Source organism: Sorex araneus, chromosome 6, assembly GCF_027595985.1.
Source record: "Sorex araneus isolate mSorAra2 chromosome 6, mSorAra2.pri, whole genome shotgun sequence".
Lineage (NCBI taxonomy): Eukaryota > Metazoa > Chordata > Mammalia > Eulipotyphla > Soricidae > Sorex > Sorex araneus.
The window spans coordinates 1,043,975-1,062,277 of record NC_073307.1 but is presented as its reverse complement, the minus strand read 5'-3'; the positions used below and the strand labels follow the sequence as shown (position 1 = coordinate 1,062,277).

The following is an 18,303-nucleotide window of genomic DNA, read 5'->3' as shown; positions in this document are numbered from 1 at the left end:
AAGACATAAAGGCCATGAATCTCGCATGGTAGCAAATGCCACCAGGCTCTTTTCAGCGAAGTCTAGAATTTGAACATTCCAGTAACACTGGTAAAAGTTGAAAATCTATAATGTAGTATACAGTATAATCCAGCTCTATATTTTTCATTCTATCACTTCAGGTCCACGATGTATATTTTTAAATATTCGTATTCCCTCCAAAGCACCAATGGTCCCTCTGTTGCCTAATTGACAGGCTATCCTGAATAAATGTCGCTCTAATTCTGCTCTCATCCGTGTAGTATAGCCCACATTCATGTTAGATTTATTTCTCATTAGGGTCTTAGTTAAGGGCAGTGCTCCAGTCGGGTCTCTGGCCCTCGTTCTCAGCTCTCCTGTTGCTCTGCTCTCCTGCCCGCAGTCTTTCTAGCCCGGCCTCCCACGCCTTTATGACACCCACTCCCACCCTCCCGCCAGGCTGTGGGGTCGGCGTCATTGGCGGGGGTCCTTGGGGCCACCAGGATTGTCTGCTGTGGTTGCCAGCTTTAGCTTAGCACGGTATTCTCCAAAGATCTCCACAGAGGAAACTCTTTCTGTGTGTTCTTGGGGTTCTGTCACCACAGTCTTTCCCCGAATACGTGCCTCTGCCTTCAAGGGCCGAGTCCCTGCCCTTGGATGACCGTCACCTTTCCTGCCACCACACGCTTCAACCCAGCTTCCCACTACAGTAAAATACCCCTGTGTTCCTGAAGTCTGTCCCCTCAATTTCACAGGTCTCCGGGTCCCGTGTGTGCCCATTTGTGCCAACCTCTGTCACCTTTAGTGTTGGTGCCGCCCCTACATTGTGATTTATTTCCCTTTCTCCTTGCTCGCCCATCCTGGAGGGGTTTGGGCTAACAACACACCGTCTGTTCCCCCAGCCTGAGCCCCACGGGGGCGCTGGGACCCGTAGCAGCACAGGAGACCCAAGGGTCCCGCCACTTTCTTTGCTATGATTGCATGGACCACCTAGCGTGGGGCATCCGATTCTGGACATACAAATACTAAGATCTCAGTGATTTTCACGTTGCGACGGGGTGTTAAGACTGGTCAGACTAGCAAAGGATGCCTATTCACTCTTCTCCCGTGACCAGGAGCCACAACCAAAGAAGCCCTGAAGGATCTGGTAACTCAAGCAACAACGGGCCCGACACCCACACCCACTGCTTCTACAGTACCCAGCACACACCCCAAGAGTAAGTACAAGCCCTTGTGTGAACGGTAGCGCGGCGTGTTGGACAGGCAGTCCACTGTTCCTCCAGCCCCCAGCCCCCAGAAACAGTGCTCCACCAATATTTTCCCCCCCCGCCTCCACCAACAGGGATGGTTGTTTGGCAGCTTGGCTATGAACAGGTGATACAGTCACAAATGGGTAGGTACCAAGGGTGACCAGGTTAAGGCTAAGAAGTAGTAACCTGGGATATATACTGCTGCAAAAATGGAAGCTTAGTCTTAAATGAAATGAGAAAATTCTTAGAAAATTCTAGACTTCTAAAACTTGACTCAGGAAGAAAGTCTAAAAAGACCAAAACAATTAAAAATACTGCATTCAAGTATTTGAATGAAAAAAAAAAAACATAGCTTTTTCATTCAAATACTTGAATGCAGTATTTTTTAATTGTTTTGGTCTTTTTAGACTTTCTTCCTGAGTCAAAACCCACCAGAAGTGGTCCCCTCACACAGGATTAAGCCCGAAGCACCCTCAGGTGTACCCCCAAACAAAGCACTCCTTTCACTGCAGCATTAGAGAGAATAAAACTAAGGAATAAACTTAACAACACAAGTGCAAAATTTGTTCACTGAACTACAAGGCATTTCCGTGGCAAATGTCTATATGAATAGATATTTATATATTCATGGCTTGGAGACTCAGTATTTAGGTGGCAGTTCTCAAGATTATCAACAATTTACTAGTATATTCAATGTAAACCTTACCTGAATCCTGACAAGTGTTTGCTTTTTAAAGAAATTGACAGGCTCATACAAAAAATTATTATAGACATTTTGGAGCTTAGGAAAACCAAAACATTTACCATTGAAAACAAAGAACAAAGTTGAGGAACTTAGATAAGCTAATTTCAAAATTACTCTAAAGCTATCTTAATCTGAAGAATTTCAATAGGAATTAATACAGACTGCTATTGACATAGCCTGAATGTTAATAGCTGCATCATTCTGAACAAACACTAGAAACAATTCCAAATTCATTGGCTGGTAAGATGAAATATTCTGTGAGATTTTTTTTTGGGGGGGGACAAATTTGGATTGTTCCAAAACATGGAACAGTCATATAATAAGACAACATTTTAAATTTTCAGAATTTAGGATAGGGGAAAGATATTGATACATTGGGGTAATAGGATGAACATCCCTTCACAAATCATGCCTATTAAAGAAGCCATTCACAACGCGTAACATACTGTTGTACTGTAGCACTGTTGCACAGCCGTCAGTTGTTCATGGATTTGCTCGAGTGGGCACCAGTAACATCTCCATTGTGAGACTTGTTGTTACTGTTTTTGGCATATCAAATATGCCATGGCCAGTTTGCTGGGCTCTCCAAGAGGGATGGAGGAATCGAACCAGGGTCGGCTGCATGCAAGGCAAACGTCCTACCTGCTGTGCTATCTCTCTAGTCGTGACATACTGTATGATTGCATTCATCTGAAATATTCAGAAAGGACACTTGCCCAGGTACAGAGAGAAGATAAGTCCATGGATGGAGTGGGTGTGGAGACTGAAATGCTTTTGCATTGAGGAAAATGTCCTAAGGCTGCATGATAGTGTTGGACGCACAATTCCCTAAATTGAGTTATATACTTCAAAGAAGTGGATTTAGTATTGAACTTCTTTATAAAGCTTGTTTGTGAATAAAAGGAAATAAACTCTTGAGCTAGGTCAATCAAAGTCCTGCCTGGGTAACTGACCTAGAACTTTCAGAGTAATTGTTGGGCTATTGGGATCAAGTGGCAAGACTCAGGGGAGGAAGGCAGAGGGAGGGGGAGAGAGGGAGAGGGAGGAGGAGGGAGAGAAAAAGGGGGAGGAAGAGGGAGAGAGAGAGGAAAAGAGGGAGAGAGAGGGAGAGCTGAGGGAGGGAGAGGAAGAATAGAAAAAGTAAAAAGGAAGAGAAAGAGGAAGAGAGAGGGAAGGAGAGGAAGGGGGAGAAAGAGAGGGGGGAGAGGAAGAAGAGAGAAAAGGGAGAGGAAGAGAGAGGGAAGGAGAGGGAGAGAGGGAGAGGAAGAGAGAGGGAAGGAGAGGGAGAGGGAGAGAGGGAGAGGGAAGGACACAGAGAAGGAGAGGGAGAGGGAAGGAGAGAGAGTGAGAGGGAAAGAGAGGGAGAGGGAGAGGGAGAAAGAAGGAGGGAAAGGGGGAGGGAGGGGGAGGGCCATGAGGCAGGGAGCACTGGTGAGCAGGGCTAGTGGGGAGGGTTGGAGACCGTGTCTGGGGTAGTGAAGAGACGACAGGACCCCACTGCCCAAGAGGCAATGACCCCCTGGACTCCCGGGCGCGTCCCTGCTACAGCCCATCCCACCACTGGAGTCATTCCCGTCCTCTCCACGTCAGCGGCCTGCTCTGTGCCCATCAGACGTCAGGCTGTGCGGAGGGTGAGCTCCGGCACACCCACGGCCCTCGGCACACACCCCCCGGGCAGGAGACTGTGTGGAGGGGTGACACACCCTGCGCTTGTCCACGAGTCTCGAAGGAACGGCCTCTGATCAGAACCTCATGTGGTGAGTGTCTAAAGTAGGTCACTAACCAGGGTCCGCTAGAAGGAGCTCTCACCCGCAACCGCCCGATGGTGCTCTGACTTAAGACATTCCCCAGCAGGAGGGTCTGGAGGGGGTCTCCTCCATCTGAAGAGTGTTCTCCTGCCTGTGTTTTCCACTCTGACAAGCAGAACACCTTTCTGTGAGCCTTATATCTGAAATGAACCTGTAATAAACCAAACCCCCAACCTTCTCATAGAACGAAAGACCCCAATCAAAGCAAGCAGAAATGTGACCTTTCACCTGCAGAATCTCTGGAAGTTGAAGGTTAAGTGCAAATATTCTGCATTCACGGCCACTCAGTGACTGAAGAGAAACGTCACTCCGGGACCAGAAGCTCTCAGCAGGAGGACCCACACAGCGGTGTGTGTGTGGGCGCATCAAGAAAATCAGCTTTACTTTGATCCGTGCAGTCAAATGCCCGCTACACACATCCTGGGGACCACTGCGCGTATCAGGCTTCCAAACGCAGTCCAAAGTGACTTTTCACCTACGCACTTTAAAATCACATCCCCGAAGCTACTCCTTGTAAAATGAAAACACCCTGGAAAGCAAGATAATGAATCCAGCGTTTTCTGCTGCCTCTGCCGGTGTCTGATCGACCAGCTCTGCCCAGGCCCGAGCCAGACTCTATGAGCACATTCCCCGGCCAGCCAGCCGGCCCCTCCGCTTCCTGCCCGGCGTGGACAACGGGTTCATGGACCCTGAACCCAAAAGTTTGCCAGCACCTTCACTTGTGCAACTTGCCCTAAGTCTCGCTGGGGCCTGGTCCGCTGGGAAAGCCCCTGCACTGGGCATCACACACGCAACCCAGAGCAGACCGGGCGCTGCCTACGCAGACCATGCCCCACCCCCTGCAGGCCTGGCTAGGAAGGAGCGTTAACGGCGGCAGACTGCCCTGCTCCCTCGAGATGTGGGAGAGGTTCCCAAGACAAGCGCCTCCCTGAGATACTTCTTTCTAGGCCTTTCCTATCTGATTTCCCTGTCTCACTCTTTCATTCTGCCTGAAAGAGACAAATTCCTAGAATCCTAGAATTTCGACGCTCGACGTGCCCATCCATTCAGTGCTCTGAGCGTATCCAGACACGAGGGATTTGGAGCTGGTGAATGGATCGTTTATTCACTGCGGCCCTTTGGGAGGGCGAGTGTGCCCGCTCCCCAGCTTGGGGGAGGGGGCCGTCCTTGGCTTGCAGCGGTCACTGGAACGCCCACCCCACCTCCATGCAGACGGTCTCTGTGTCTCTGTTCCTGGACTCTCCTCTCCTGAAGACGCTTGGCCACTAGAATCTAGGACGTTCTCACTGAAGATGTGTCCCTCCCCTCCAGCTGTGGGGGCCTGTCCCAGGGACACACATCTCTGGGGAGGGGGCTCTCATCCAACCAGCCCAGGCCACGCGCTCGTGTCCATCTGTGCAGGACCTCCGGGCAATGCCAAGCACAGCCCCTCTCTGTCCAGCCAGCTAAGATTTAGCCTGGCGTTCATTGATAAGCTTTATCCATACTGTACTTTGTGAGACTGCATTGGCCTTGACTTGCTGTCTGTGTCAGCTGACCTGTGGAGGGCTTGGCTTAGAACTCCAGATCCTCTCGAACCCTATTCTGCTGACGGCTTGTGGACGTGGCAGCTTCTCAGGCTTCCCGTTGTTTGCTGCCTGTTGGTTCCTGAGGCAAGAGCAGGGCAGGAGTGTGGAGGGAGAAAGTCGGTAGATGCCCTTCCCGCTGGTGTCCGGCCCTTCCAAACCTCTAACCAGCTCCAGGCGCAGACCCAGCACCAGGGCGGGGTGCAGTGGAGACAGTGCAGCCACTTGGCCTTGGCCGCAGGAGGAGGTGAGAGCCCGGGCAGAGACAGGGGAGCCCGACAAAAGGCCACAGCACCACTGAGGCACACTGTGCTGGCACAGAGCGTGCAGCATCACGGCCACGGGAAGACCTGCTTCACCGAGGAGAAACGAGACGGGGAGTCGGTGGGAGGTTGCCGGAGAGCTAACGATGCCTCCACGTGACACGCCGTGTCACATCTGTTTCCTGTTGTGCCGCGTGCTGCAGTCTCTGTGGCGTTTGTGTTATTAGTCGCTGGGAGAGCCGCCCGCGTCCAGGGCTGTGCCTCTCGCAGCTGCACGGCGTTCCTGAAACCCACGGGGGGCGCCCAGGGGCCGTGGACGGAGCCTCCTGCTCGGGCGTCAGAGGGCTCGGGCCGCGACTTGCTGCATCCACTCTCGCGCCTCCGTTTCCTCCCGGGTCCTTCCAAGACTACCCCACGCCCTGCAGAATTCTCGTGACAGTTGGGAGAAGATATACTAAGCTTGAAAGAGTGCCTGGAAGGCAGACAGTAAGTTTTAGCTGTTACTGCAATAACCTTTTCAAAACCAGGCAGAGTCCACAGCCACTGGGAAAGGAATCCGGGTGGGAGCGGCTGCATGACCTGGCAAGGCTGAATGAAAAGGTGACCTTCGAACTCTGGCCTCTTTGTTGGGTTTTGGCGTTTGCTCGGCCCCATGTCCCTTCCCTTTATCGTGCACGTTAAGTCAGCGGCATGAGTCAGCTAGCGGATGAAGACACAACTAGCCTTCAGTTGTGCCTACCGTACAGGTACGAGTTGGTGTCCGGAGGTTGAGACCAGGGTGCCAGTGGCCTGGGGAGCTGAGGTCAGTGCGTGATTCCAACAGAACCCCCTGCGAGGGCCCCTCTCCCCCAGCCATCAGCCAGGCCTGTCTCGGCTGTCCCCACCCTGTACCCCTCATCAGGATGACGTCGGTCCTTCTTCCTTCCTCTACTGCTTATTCAAGTTCTGCACGTCCTTCAGGACCCCTGGGATATTTCATGTTCCTATTTCCTACGACTCCACGGAAGAGCCTGGCAAGCTCCCTGTGGCTTATTCGACGTGCCAAATACAGTAACAATAGGTCTCATTCCCCTGACCCTGAAAAGAGCCTCTAATCACTGGGAAAGACGAGTAAGGAGAGGCTGCTAAAATCTCAGGGCTGGGACGAATGGAGACATTACTGGCGCCCACTCACGTAAATTGATGAGCAACAGGATGCCAGTGATACGGTGATTTCCTAATACTTAATGAGTGCTGCCCGATACATATCCCATCTGCCTTAAATTGATGCACTTCTCACTCTTAAACGTGTTTGCAAAAAAAAAAAAAAGACCGTAAGTGAAAAACCAGTTATACTTAGCACAACAGTCTCTGTAAAAAACACGATGAGGAAAACAAACTAAATGAAATTCTAGTTAGATTTTCTAGTTTGCCAAAGGCTCTGAGTTTTGAGGAAGGATTAAAAAATAAATCAAGATAAATTCTGCTAGGTATTCATGACAGTTCACATCAAATAAAAAATCTGAGACAACTCACTGAAATGATCAAATAAATGAAAAAGCGAACAAGCACAAAATAACATCCTCACTGAGTGCTGCAATCTTATTCATGACCCACCTCGGTCCCCCCAGCTGACCCTCAGACCAAGCTACACATCCCGCTCTGAGGAAAATGGCCATTTATTTGATTGCTGGTCTCAGCATTCCTCTTTTCTCTGCACTGTTTATTGGGGAATACTGTCCTAACATTTCTTCTGTGCTATTTAACTATTTTCAATCGATTCGTGGGGTAGGTACAAGAGAAGCCATCAGGATCACAACTTAGCTACAAGTCACATCTGGACCCAAAATCGCCTTGTGGTGCCATGACTCTGTCACCTCTGTGGGTTGGAGGGAGACTTGAAATGGTCATAGCAAATAATTATTACATAAATGGGAAGTCAGGTAGAGGAATGGCTGATACTTTCTCTCTCCTAGATCCACGAATGATACTCCAATACTTCGTGATCTATGATTAAGTATGTATAGCTAGATTATGTATTTGGCAAAGTTAGTTGTTGTATTGTTATGCTTACTGTTTTAAAAGCAAATTGTCAAGTTCAGCTTTGGATTCATATGTGTTAAACTTTAGCAGTTAAGTTCGTCTGAATTTCCTGAGACTTCCCTTCTGCAGTGAATCAAACTCAACAAGCTTGCTGCTGTTCACCCAAACCAAGATTTGTGTCTTTATCAAGTCTCTTAATCACAGTGTGTTAACAGATGTGAACCAGGCACTTATCTTGGGGCTGGAGTGATAGCACAGTGGGTAGGGTGTTTGCCTTGCACGCAGTTGGCCCGGGTTCGATTCCTAGCATCCCATATGGTCCCCTGAGCACCACCAGGAGTGATCCTTAATCAAGAGTGATTCTTGAGTGCAGAGCCAGGAGTAACCCTGTGCATCACCAAGTGTGACCCAAAAAGAAAAGAAAAAAAAGAAAGAAACACATATGTCTCACAAACATCATGAATAAAAATCAGAAGTAATCACAAGTATTTTCACTGTTCCAGTTCCCACAACTTCATGTTGTATAACATTCATCTCTACCAGGATTTAATAACCAGAAAACTAAATTTATGGTGGAAGTAGTATGCCCTGTGAAAACACATCTCTAGCTTTAAATTGCATCTCCTGTTTACAGATTAAAAGGTATAAACTCCATATTGATTAAATACTCAAAATCTGTAGCATTTTGTCCCCTGATGAAAATAGATTTCTTCTCATATAAAAGCCTAGATCTTTTAGGATAGCCAAGGTAAGGATTTTAACTTGTAATGGGGAGGGGGGTTCCCAGGTGGTGTTCAGGCGAACCTTCCAGATGAATCCTGGCCATCAAGGCTGACCCGTGGAGGCCCAGCCCGAGGGCACAGCTGGCCCTGAAGGACCAGGGCCACGGCCCCTCCCTGGCAGTTTTGGGGTCTCTGGGGTTAAGCCAGCCGGGCTGGGGCCCACTGGGGGTGAATGGAGTCAGCATAGGCAAGGAATGAGCGTCAGACCCTGCATTAGTACCCCAAGCCCTTAAGTTGTTTTATGTTCTTTGGTTTTAAGATTCAAGCATGTCTTGAGAACTGGTTATTTATTTATTTTTGCATGTCCCTTTGAAACTAGTTTCTCAGTGGGTTGGTGGGCATGACTATAGTTCAGATCTCTGGCACTAGTGCCCATCCCCTTCGATTAAAATAGACAGTTTCTATTTTTATTCTATTTTTCCTTCTGCCCCTTTGAAGCTGTTCTGTATTTTTGAAGGGTGGGGAAAAAAACTCAAAGGATCGTCAGAAAGTTCTGTTTGAGTGAGTTGAATTATTTTTCATTCTCAACAATTTATATTAGAAAGAAATAGTAGGACCTGACATTAATGCAAGTGCAACAAAGGATCTCATTTTCTTTGTATTCCTCTCATCTCGCAGCTGATAAATATTTCAACTGCATCTTCCTACTATAGCGTTACGTCATGTTCAAGTGATTTCACTAGTCACAATAAGTAAGGATTACGTACGTAAGCTTTCCATTCAGAGCATTGCAGTGGGAGGAAACCGTCTATTTCAATCGAAAGGGATGGGCACTAGGGCCAGAGATCTGAACTACAGGCATGCCCACCAACCCATTGAGGAACTAGGATTACTCCTCCCAGCTAATAGTTGCAGATTTGCGAGATGGGAATGAGGAAGACTTCCCCTGAGACCTCAGCAAATAACACATAGAACTGAGATGAATTACTTTCCAGAGAGTAGCTCCCACCACCCAACTCTCAGGTATAAATAAAACATTCATTTCCCCGTAAGATTCCATCCGACAGACAGGCACAGACAGGCTAGTACAATTTGTTATCGCCGTGCTCTCCTGTCGCTCCCCGATTTCGCACGTCTTCGCTGAGACCGTCCCTGCCACGTGGGATGGAGGGGCCTGGAGTCCGCTCAGAGTCAGGCGTTCTGCCCTCGGGGCCTCCCGAGGGTTCTGGAGAGAAGCAAGGAGTGGACCAGGAACTTGGAGATGTCTCTGGGGGCGACATCTGAGCAAAGCCGTGGCCTGCGGGAGGAGCCCGCCCGGCCAGGAGAGCAGAAGGGAGAGAGGCAGGGGCGTCCGCGGGAGGAGAAGCCCCCAGCTCCGTCCACCGCAGAAGCCCAGCCCTGTAAGCGGGGGAAGAGACCAGGCAACTGACGCCAACTTCACGAGGAGCGGACAGGCGCGTGTCACGGCGGCCAGGACTCGGGGCATCGGCCTGGAGTATAATCTGTAGCCAGGGCCAACGGGGGTGAGGAGAGAGGAGAAGGCTGGCCCTGGCCTACGGCGGGCGGAGGCGTGGGAGGGGAGGAGCTGGGCAGAGGAGGCCCTGTCCGAGGCGAGTGGACGGTTCTGAAACTTCACTGCTCTGCTTTGTTTAAATTTGTTTTCTGTTTTTCTCAGGCAGATTGTGTTCATGCTGTGTCCTCTCAGCTCCTCGCACCCGGGGCTGGAGGCTGACTCCCTAGTGGTTTTCCTTGCAGGCCCCTCTGGGCGCTACCCCCAGGGGCTTCCCCAGCCTCAGCGTTCCCGCAGGGCCCGTGGGGCGGGCCTGACGTGAACGTTTCCCTTTCTCTCCTTCTCCTCTAGCTGAGAACCAGAGCGCAGTCCCAACACCGGAAAGTCCAGGTAAGCTCCGGGTTTTCCCTGGGAATATTCAGGAATGAAACCCAGGAATGAGACCAGTAGATGTGTCCATCTGCGTCGGGCTGAAACGGTTCACGGGAGACTGGACAATATTTGGGAGCCCTGGAGTTGAAGGAGAGCAGACGGGACACCGGGGGGAGGGTGCGAGCCGGGCGGAGTCTCCAGCTCTGCCTGTGGTCAGGGGGCTCTCGGGGACAGAGGGCCCGTGCCCTGCCCTTGCTTCCTGACGACGCCTGGCCCTGGCACCCAGGAATGACTCCGCATGCCCCAGTGGAGCTAACAAAGACGGCTCCAGCAAATGCCCACATTTTGCCATCCCTTGGTTACAAATGCGGTGGATTTTATACAACGTAACACTGCACTGTCACTGTCGTCTGTTGTTCATCGGATTTGCTCGAGTGGGCACCAGTAACGTCTCCATTGTGAGACTTGTTGTGACTGTTTCTGGCATGTTTAATACGCCACGGGGAGCTTGCCAGGCTCTGCCATGCGGGCGGGATACTCTCGGTAGCTTGCCGGGCTCTCCGAGAGGGATGGAGGAATAGAACCCGGGTCGACTGTGTGCAAGGCAAAGGCCCTACCCGCTGTGCTGTCACTCCAGTATTTATACAACGTAGCAATAAAAATTGGAGAAAACAACAGGGAAAATGGAGAGGGCAATGCTGAATTGTCTCAAAATCCTAATTATTGGGGAATTTTTTAAATGTAAACGTGACGGCTTGCGAGGCTGTTCCTGTGCAGGTGTGTCAGGCCCCCAGTGCTCCAGCTCCAGCCCACCTGCAGCGGGACCCTCACTCCAACAGCCCCCCAGCTCCCCGCCCGCCCCCAGCCCACCCCCTAGCAAACATAAACTAATTTTATTCGTATTGCTTGTGACAACGAAATGGCAAATGGAAATATCAGAAAATAGATCAATAAGGGAACTTGTGGTTATTGCTATGTCTCCTCGGAAGCAGATCAATAAGCGAGTTTGTGCTCATTGCTGTGTCTCCCCCGGCGTCACTGGGGCCCTCCTGGGCTCGGGGCGCTGCCTGCGCCTCCTGTGTTTCCTTTCGCTCACTGGGCGCCGAGGGCGTCTGTGAGGCTTCCCCGTCCAGGCTGCCGTGTCCCTGCCCGGCTGTCGGCGTCCTGAGCAGGCGGGAGTGGAGCTGGCCCCTCCGTGGGGGGGGGGGAGCTGAGAAGCCCCCGGTGTTCCCTCTGGAGACCCTTGCGCCTGGGGCCACACAGGCTTCGCTTCATTTCTTTTCACCGTGAATCACAAGATTACAAAGATACTTGTGCCTAGCTTCTTTCTATTGGGGACATTTGTTATCTTCCTACATCCTACATGACACTTTAACAAATCACTAATTCATAGTTGTCACCACCTTTGAAATAAATCTAGAAAATTAAATTTAAAAAAATAAAGTCGTGAAACTGTGGGTGATACTAATCCATTTTCCTAAGTAAACATATAGCCTACCTTCTGCCTAATTCAAACTAAAAGTGTTATGCTTTTCAATTTTAACTATCTCCAAGTACTGTGCCTCATTAAGAGTCAGTTTTCTCTTACTCTTTTCATTTATCCTCATTGCCATATTCTAATTCTTACTTCTGCCCACAAGCCTCAAAATCCACTAGAAAATGCATTTGGAAAATGGGGACTGGAGCAATAGCACGGAGGGGAGGGTGTTTGCCTTGCACGTAGCCAACCCAGGTTCGATTCCCAGCATCCCATATGGTCCCCTGAGCACCGCCAGGGGTAATTCCTGAGTGCAGAGCCAGGATTAACCCCTGTGCATTGCCGGGTGTGACCCCCCCCCAAAAAAAAACCAAAAAAAAATGAAAAAAGAAAAAAAAATGCATTAGGAAAACAAGGGGAACCAAACGGTGAGTATGAGGCCAGCTGACCACTCGTGCCTGGCCCTGGGCCCTCCCGCCCAGGCCTCAGTCCAGCACTCACGCTGAGAGGTCACGGAGAGGCTGGGGTGAAGAACTGCCCCCCAAGGAAGAATGGAAACATCTTTGATTCCCCTTAAAGGAGTTGTATTTGCAAATGCCATCTTTACAGCTTATTTTAAGTGTAGTGAAAAGCTCATTTAGACTACTTCGAGTTATATAAACCCACTTTCCAAAACGAGATTTATAGACAAAGCATTAGCTTCAACAAAGGACTAGAGAGACGTGGGTCGTCCGTAAGCCACAGGACAGCTGGGCAAGCATGCCACGCTTCAGTGGACATGGGGGCCAGAGGCCCAGAGACAATAGCAAGTCTCTGAAGGGCATCGTTATACTGCTTCATATAAGCTAAAACTTCCTTCCATCATTTATCTGTTACCAAAGATACTTGGGTATTTGAATTTTAGAGGAAACTACACAGATTGTCTTTGGTTAAAGGGGCTACTCTAGAGACACAATCAGCATAATAGAGCACTTTAGAAAATAATACACATATTTTAAGGTCCTAAGAAGTAGCATTATACTATAAAACTAGATAAAGCTCAGGTGTGCATGGTCATAAATCAGCACTAGAATGTACTATTCTAAATTCACGGTGAAATGCCTATCTGGTAAAATAATATATTAACATGACATTGGGCCACGACACGACAATAATAGAATATACAACACAAGCTTGTCTGTATCAAGAACTATTGAGCAAGATTAGCTTATTTTCACTCATTTAATTTTCACGACAATATGAACATACATCTGTTGAGTCACCATTAGTAGCTGTGGGAAAGAATCCTGCAGAAAACCGGCTTCAAATCGCTCCCTGCTCCGACTGTCCCAAGCACCTGCCTTCTCACTGTCTGCAGCCCCCCTTCCTGCTCCCCAGTCAGTGCTCCCTAGACAGAGATGTAGAACAGACCACACAACTCCACAGAGGCCATCAGCTCCAGACACACCAGGATCCTAGCCACAGACAGAATAGCCCAGGATTCTCGGCTGATGGACCCAAGCGAGCATTCTCCTTGTATCAAGGCGGTCATACTCGTAGAGAGGGCTTTTCAAATTCCAAAATTCTCATCAGTGCTTTTAAAAGGGAAGTTAGAGAAATAGGAAAACAGCAGAAGGCATTACATGCAATAGCCATTAAGTGTGTGTGCATGTCTATACATACCCACTCTGAAACAATTAACTGAAGTTTAATCATTTAAAGAAAAAAATTAGATCAAGCAGCCAATAAATGCTCCTTTTAGGAAGGGTTAGTACTATTGCCTGCCTGTGGATTATTAACAACAGCATATTAGCACTGGACAGTCAGTGTATTTTAAATTGCAAAACGCAGAGTTTTATCTGAATCTGAGAGATGATGCTCAGAACGACAGCGACCACTCAGCTGCTTCTGACGGAGAAGGGGACGAGACGGGGAACACTGAGTGGACTAAGGTTATCCTGTGACCAGCTAGGCTGCTCTCGGCCAACTCGGCCACGGAGACTCGCTCACATCTGACTCTGGGAAGAGCCGCCGAAAGCGCCGGCTTCCCTCGTACCCACTCGTTCGCCAAAATTTCCCTGTTCTCCTGCTCACTGCTCTGGCCCGATGTTTCCCTTTTAGCTTCTGGGCATGTATCTGGCTTCCTCCCACCGCCCTCTGCCTGGGAACAGCACAGACTCCCAGCCCTGAGCCGCCCCCACAGATGTCAGGAACGCAGGAGCTCGCCGTGGGCGCAGGGCTGTGGGAGGCACGGAGGGTGATCCGAGGCAGCCTGGCCCGGCAGCGCAGTGACGTGACTACCCATGGCCCCAGCTGCCGTAGGCGGGGTCTGCAGCCCACCCTGCCGCCGGCACTCAGCCCCCAGGGCTCCCCGCTGCAGAGGCAGGGCGAGCGGGGGACAGAGGTGGATCAGTCCCTCCTGTCACAAGGCACTGTTTCACTGAAGATCTTTGTGAATGCACGTCACACACCAGGCTCGCAATAGCTATTGCAGCTGATCAAACTCTCATATTCCTTAGGACACGGAGGGACGTAGGTTCCAAATGAATTTTCACTTGCAACTTTCTGCTTCAATCCTTCTGGCTGAGGATGGCAGGCATCAGTTTAAGCAAGTGAATGAAGATAAGTGAAGGAGGCCCCTTTCCCATAGGACCCGGAGCTCCGACAGTGTGACATGTAACCCTAACCCTAACCCTAACCCTAACCCTAACCCTAACTCTAACCCTAACCCCTAACCCTAACCCTAACCCTAACCCTAACCCTAACCCTAACCCTAACCCTAACCCTAACTCTAACCCTAACCCTACCCCTAACTCTAACCCTAACCCCTAACCCTAACCCTAACCCTAACCCTAACCCTAACCCTAACCCTAACCCTAACTCTAACCCTAACCCTAACTCTAACCCTAACCCCTAACCCTAACCCTAACCCTAACCCTAACCCTAACCCTAACCCTAACCCTAACCCTAGCTCTAGCTACAGCAAGCAGCTGGACAGGCTGGGCTCCAGCGTGAGAGGCAAGGAACCAGAGGGGTCCCCGGCACTGGCAGTTTGCTCAACTTCCACATCTGTGGGCTGCCACAGGTCTGAGGACTGACGTTGACACTCGCTGTCAGTCAAGGAGCCCCGCTGGGCCAGTGATGAGAACCACCAATGCCTCGACTGCAGTCTCTCTCTTTTAGCACCAAAAATACTCTCAGCCCCGAAGTCCTGTGCACTGATGCCCCTTTTCAGTAAGAGTGATGGTAACACAATCACTGTGCCCCAGTAGAGGAGGTGTGAGGAGACGCTTTTGCACGGTTTGCACCGCCTGGGAAGCTCCCGTAAGAGGCGAGAGACGCCCAGAGGGACCCGCCGTCCAGAGGGAGGAGATGAGCCTGCAACCCGGCATCAGGATTAGTTGACTTGTCAAAGATCTCCAATACCAGCGAATGCCAGTCTGACACTGGATTTGTGATTTTCCCACAGTTAGCACTTCGCGACCAGATGCACCAGTTTCTGAAGTCAGTGTGTCACTCTCAACAGCAGGGACAGTTCCACAGAATACCTCACAGCCTCCAGGTGAGACCTCCATGTGCTTGAGTGGAGACTGGCTTTGCTTGACAACCCCTCCTCACCAAGAAAGTCCCACTAGTATTTCTTTAGAACAATTTTATTGAGGTGTAGTTTTTACACACATAAAAAATGGCTCACCCCCTAGCTGTCCCTGGCGCCAGAGCCCTAACAGCCTCAGGCCCAGCACTGAAAAATTGGCCTGTCGGCTGTGTATCACTACACAGTACTCTGAACATGGTTGGAGGGGACACCCCCAAAACTGCACACCCATAAAAAGGGGAACACACATTTTGGGGGGTACTGGCCAGGCCTACGCCATCATTTGTGATGCTGGTTTCAAGGGTGTGCAAATATCCAGACTCGTCAAGAATAGATATTTCCGTTTACAATCTTAACCCACAAAGCAAAGCTCTTTCAGAAGAGGCTTCTGGGCTGGGAACTTCCTCCCTGTAAGTCGCAGCTGGCGGGAAGGGTGCCAGGGAGACGGGGTGAGGACGGCACACACTGATGGAGGTGACTTACGGTTTTCACTTTCCACTTTCCACCCGGCAGACGCTGTGGACGCCAGCAGTGCCAGCCCCTCATCAACCAGCCCGTCATACTCCAGTGAGTAGCGGACAGGCTGCGCCCAACAGCAGGCCTGCCGGGGGCCGCAGGGCACGGGGGAGCAGTTAGACCACAGTGCCGCTTCAGCCCGGCGGAGCCCACCTCACCCCTTGAGTAAACCTGACCGTGACGGACACAACTCGGGCATTCTGCTCTTCCCACAGTGCTCAGCAGTTCCCACCACGGTCAAAGGGAATTGGTGGGACTGGAGACCACAGTATAGGGCAAAGACCCCCCAACAAGACCTGTTCACCTTTAAAGAACTGATCCCAATGTGGAAGATGGCCTTTTTAAAAGGGTTCCGTTTTAGAAAGCAATGCATGTTATATGCATGGATCCTGAGAGAGAGAGAGAGAGAGAGAGAGAGAGAGAGAGAGAGAGAGAGAAGGAGAGAGAGAAGCCGCCACTAGTCCCCAGAAATGAATATCCAGGTGACTGTTCCATGGGCTGGGGTGCTAGCAGACCATCGCTTGGGTAAAACCACCCCGCTGACTGGCACCCGGCCGCTGCCCGCCTTGTGGGCTCTTCCCTGGGAGGTACGAACAGGCTCTCTCAGATCCAATAGCGTCGGCAGGACTGTCTCTGCACAGCCAGTGTGAGTACAGACCAGCAAACGGCTGAGTAATCCTCCTCGTCCGCCAAACATGAGGGCCTGCATGCATGCAGCTCACTGGTGCACAAGCCCTTCTGAAACCGGGCATCTGGTTTCAGATCACATCACCGTGGCACCCACTGGCATTACATTCTTTTTCGTTTAAGGTATTGTTAAGACATTTGTGATTTGGGGTAAAAATCGGTGTTCTGATTAGAACAGTGCCCTGCGGTGGGGGGGGGGGTGTCATTTTCCATCAACTTCCTTACAAAGTACTGCAGAATATTCCATGTGAACGTGGGTTGAACTACAGCTCCAGAACACATTTCCCACTCCCAGTCTTCAGCAAGTGGGCAACTCTCTCCCTGAAATTTGGGCATTTTATTTCAGAAAGGCTACAAGACTGACATCAAGTGGGCACATCAGAAATTACCCCTGAAGGAGAACCCGTGAATCAGATATTCTTTGCTCAAAACACAGTATTTTCATGAAATGACATTAAAAGGAGAAAAGAAGCACACTTGATTCTGCCTAGTTAGTAAGTTATGTGCTGTGAAATTCAGTACGCTGACAGCTGACAATGTTTCTAATTCTTTCCAGGTGTTATTTTGCCAGTCGTTATTGCATTGATTGTAATAACACTTTCCGTGTTTGTTCTGGTGGGTTTATATCGAATATGCAGGAAGACAGACCCAGGTAGGCAGCAGTTCCTTCATTTTGTTTTGCTGAAATTATAATATATGCTCAGTTTAAACTTGCATTTAAACTCTTAAAGGAAGGAATTATAGAAAATTAAGATGTCACTTTTAAAAAAATCACAAAAGACAGGAGAAAATCAATCCTGGTAAGGATTGGGAATTGACTCCCAGTGGTGAGGAGCGGGATTAATGACCAGTGGTGAGAAGTGGGATTGACTACTAGTGGTGAGGAGCAGGATTAATGACCAGTGGTGAGGAGGGGATTGACTCCCAGTGGTGAGGAGTGGGATTCACGACCAGTGGTGAGGAATGGGATGGACTACCAGTGGTGAGGAGTGGGATGGACTCCCAGTGGTGAGGAGTGGGATGGACTCCCAGTGGTGAGGAGTGGGATGGACTCCCAGTGGTGAGGAGTGGGATGGACTACCAGTGGTGAGGAGGGGATTGACTACAAGTGGTGAGGGGTGGGATTGACTACCAGTGGTGAGGAGGGGATTGACTACCAGTGGTGAGGGGGGGATGGACTACCAGTGGTGAGGAGTGGGATGGACTCCCAGTGGTGAGGGGGGGATGGACTACCAGTGGTGAGGAGTGGGATGAACTACCAGTGGTGAGGGGGGGATGGACTACCAGTGGTGAGGAGGGGATTGACTACCAGTGGTGAGGAGTGGGATTAACAACCGGTGGTGAGGAGTGGGATTCACGACCAGTGGTGAGAGGTGGGATGGACTACCAGTGGTGAGGAGTGGGATGGACTCCCAGTGGTGAGGGGGATGGACTCCCAGTGGTGAGGGGGGATGGACTACCAGTGGTGAGGAGGGGATTGACTACCAGTGGTGGGGGGGATGGACTAACAGTGGTGAGGGCGGGATTGACTCCCAGTGGTGAGGAGTGGGATGGACTACCCAGTGGTGAGGGGGGGATGGACTCCCAGTGGTGAGGGGGGGATGGACTCCCAGTGGTGAGGAGTGGGATGGACTCCCAGTGGTGAGGGGGGGATGGACTCCCAGTGGTGAGGGGGGATGGACTCCCAGTGGTGAGGGGGGGATGGACTCCCAGTGGTGAGGGGTGGGTGGACTAACAGTGGTGAGGGGGGGATGGACTCCCAGTGGTGAGGGGGGATGGACTCCCAGTGGTGAGG

The 18,303-nt window shown here is 50.5% G+C and overlaps 1 protein-coding gene across 1 annotated transcript in view; it reads left to right on the top strand.

The window, feature by feature from the left end:
* The window catches only part of EMCN (endomucin), a 70,250-nt gene that overhangs the window by 41,171 nt on the left and 10,776 nt on the right, over positions 1–18,303 (top strand). Inside the window, exons 4-8 of the mRNA XM_055142748.1 lie at positions 1,113–1,214; positions 10,234–10,272; positions 15,180–15,272; positions 15,819–15,872; positions 17,065–17,160. Of these exons, the coding sequence (XP_054998723.1) occupies positions 1,113–1,214; positions 10,234–10,272; positions 15,180–15,272; positions 15,819–15,872; positions 17,065–17,160 (384 nt within the window). The remainder of the gene's footprint in view (positions 1–1,112; positions 1,215–10,233; positions 10,273–15,179; positions 15,273–15,818; positions 15,873–17,064; positions 17,161–18,303) is intronic.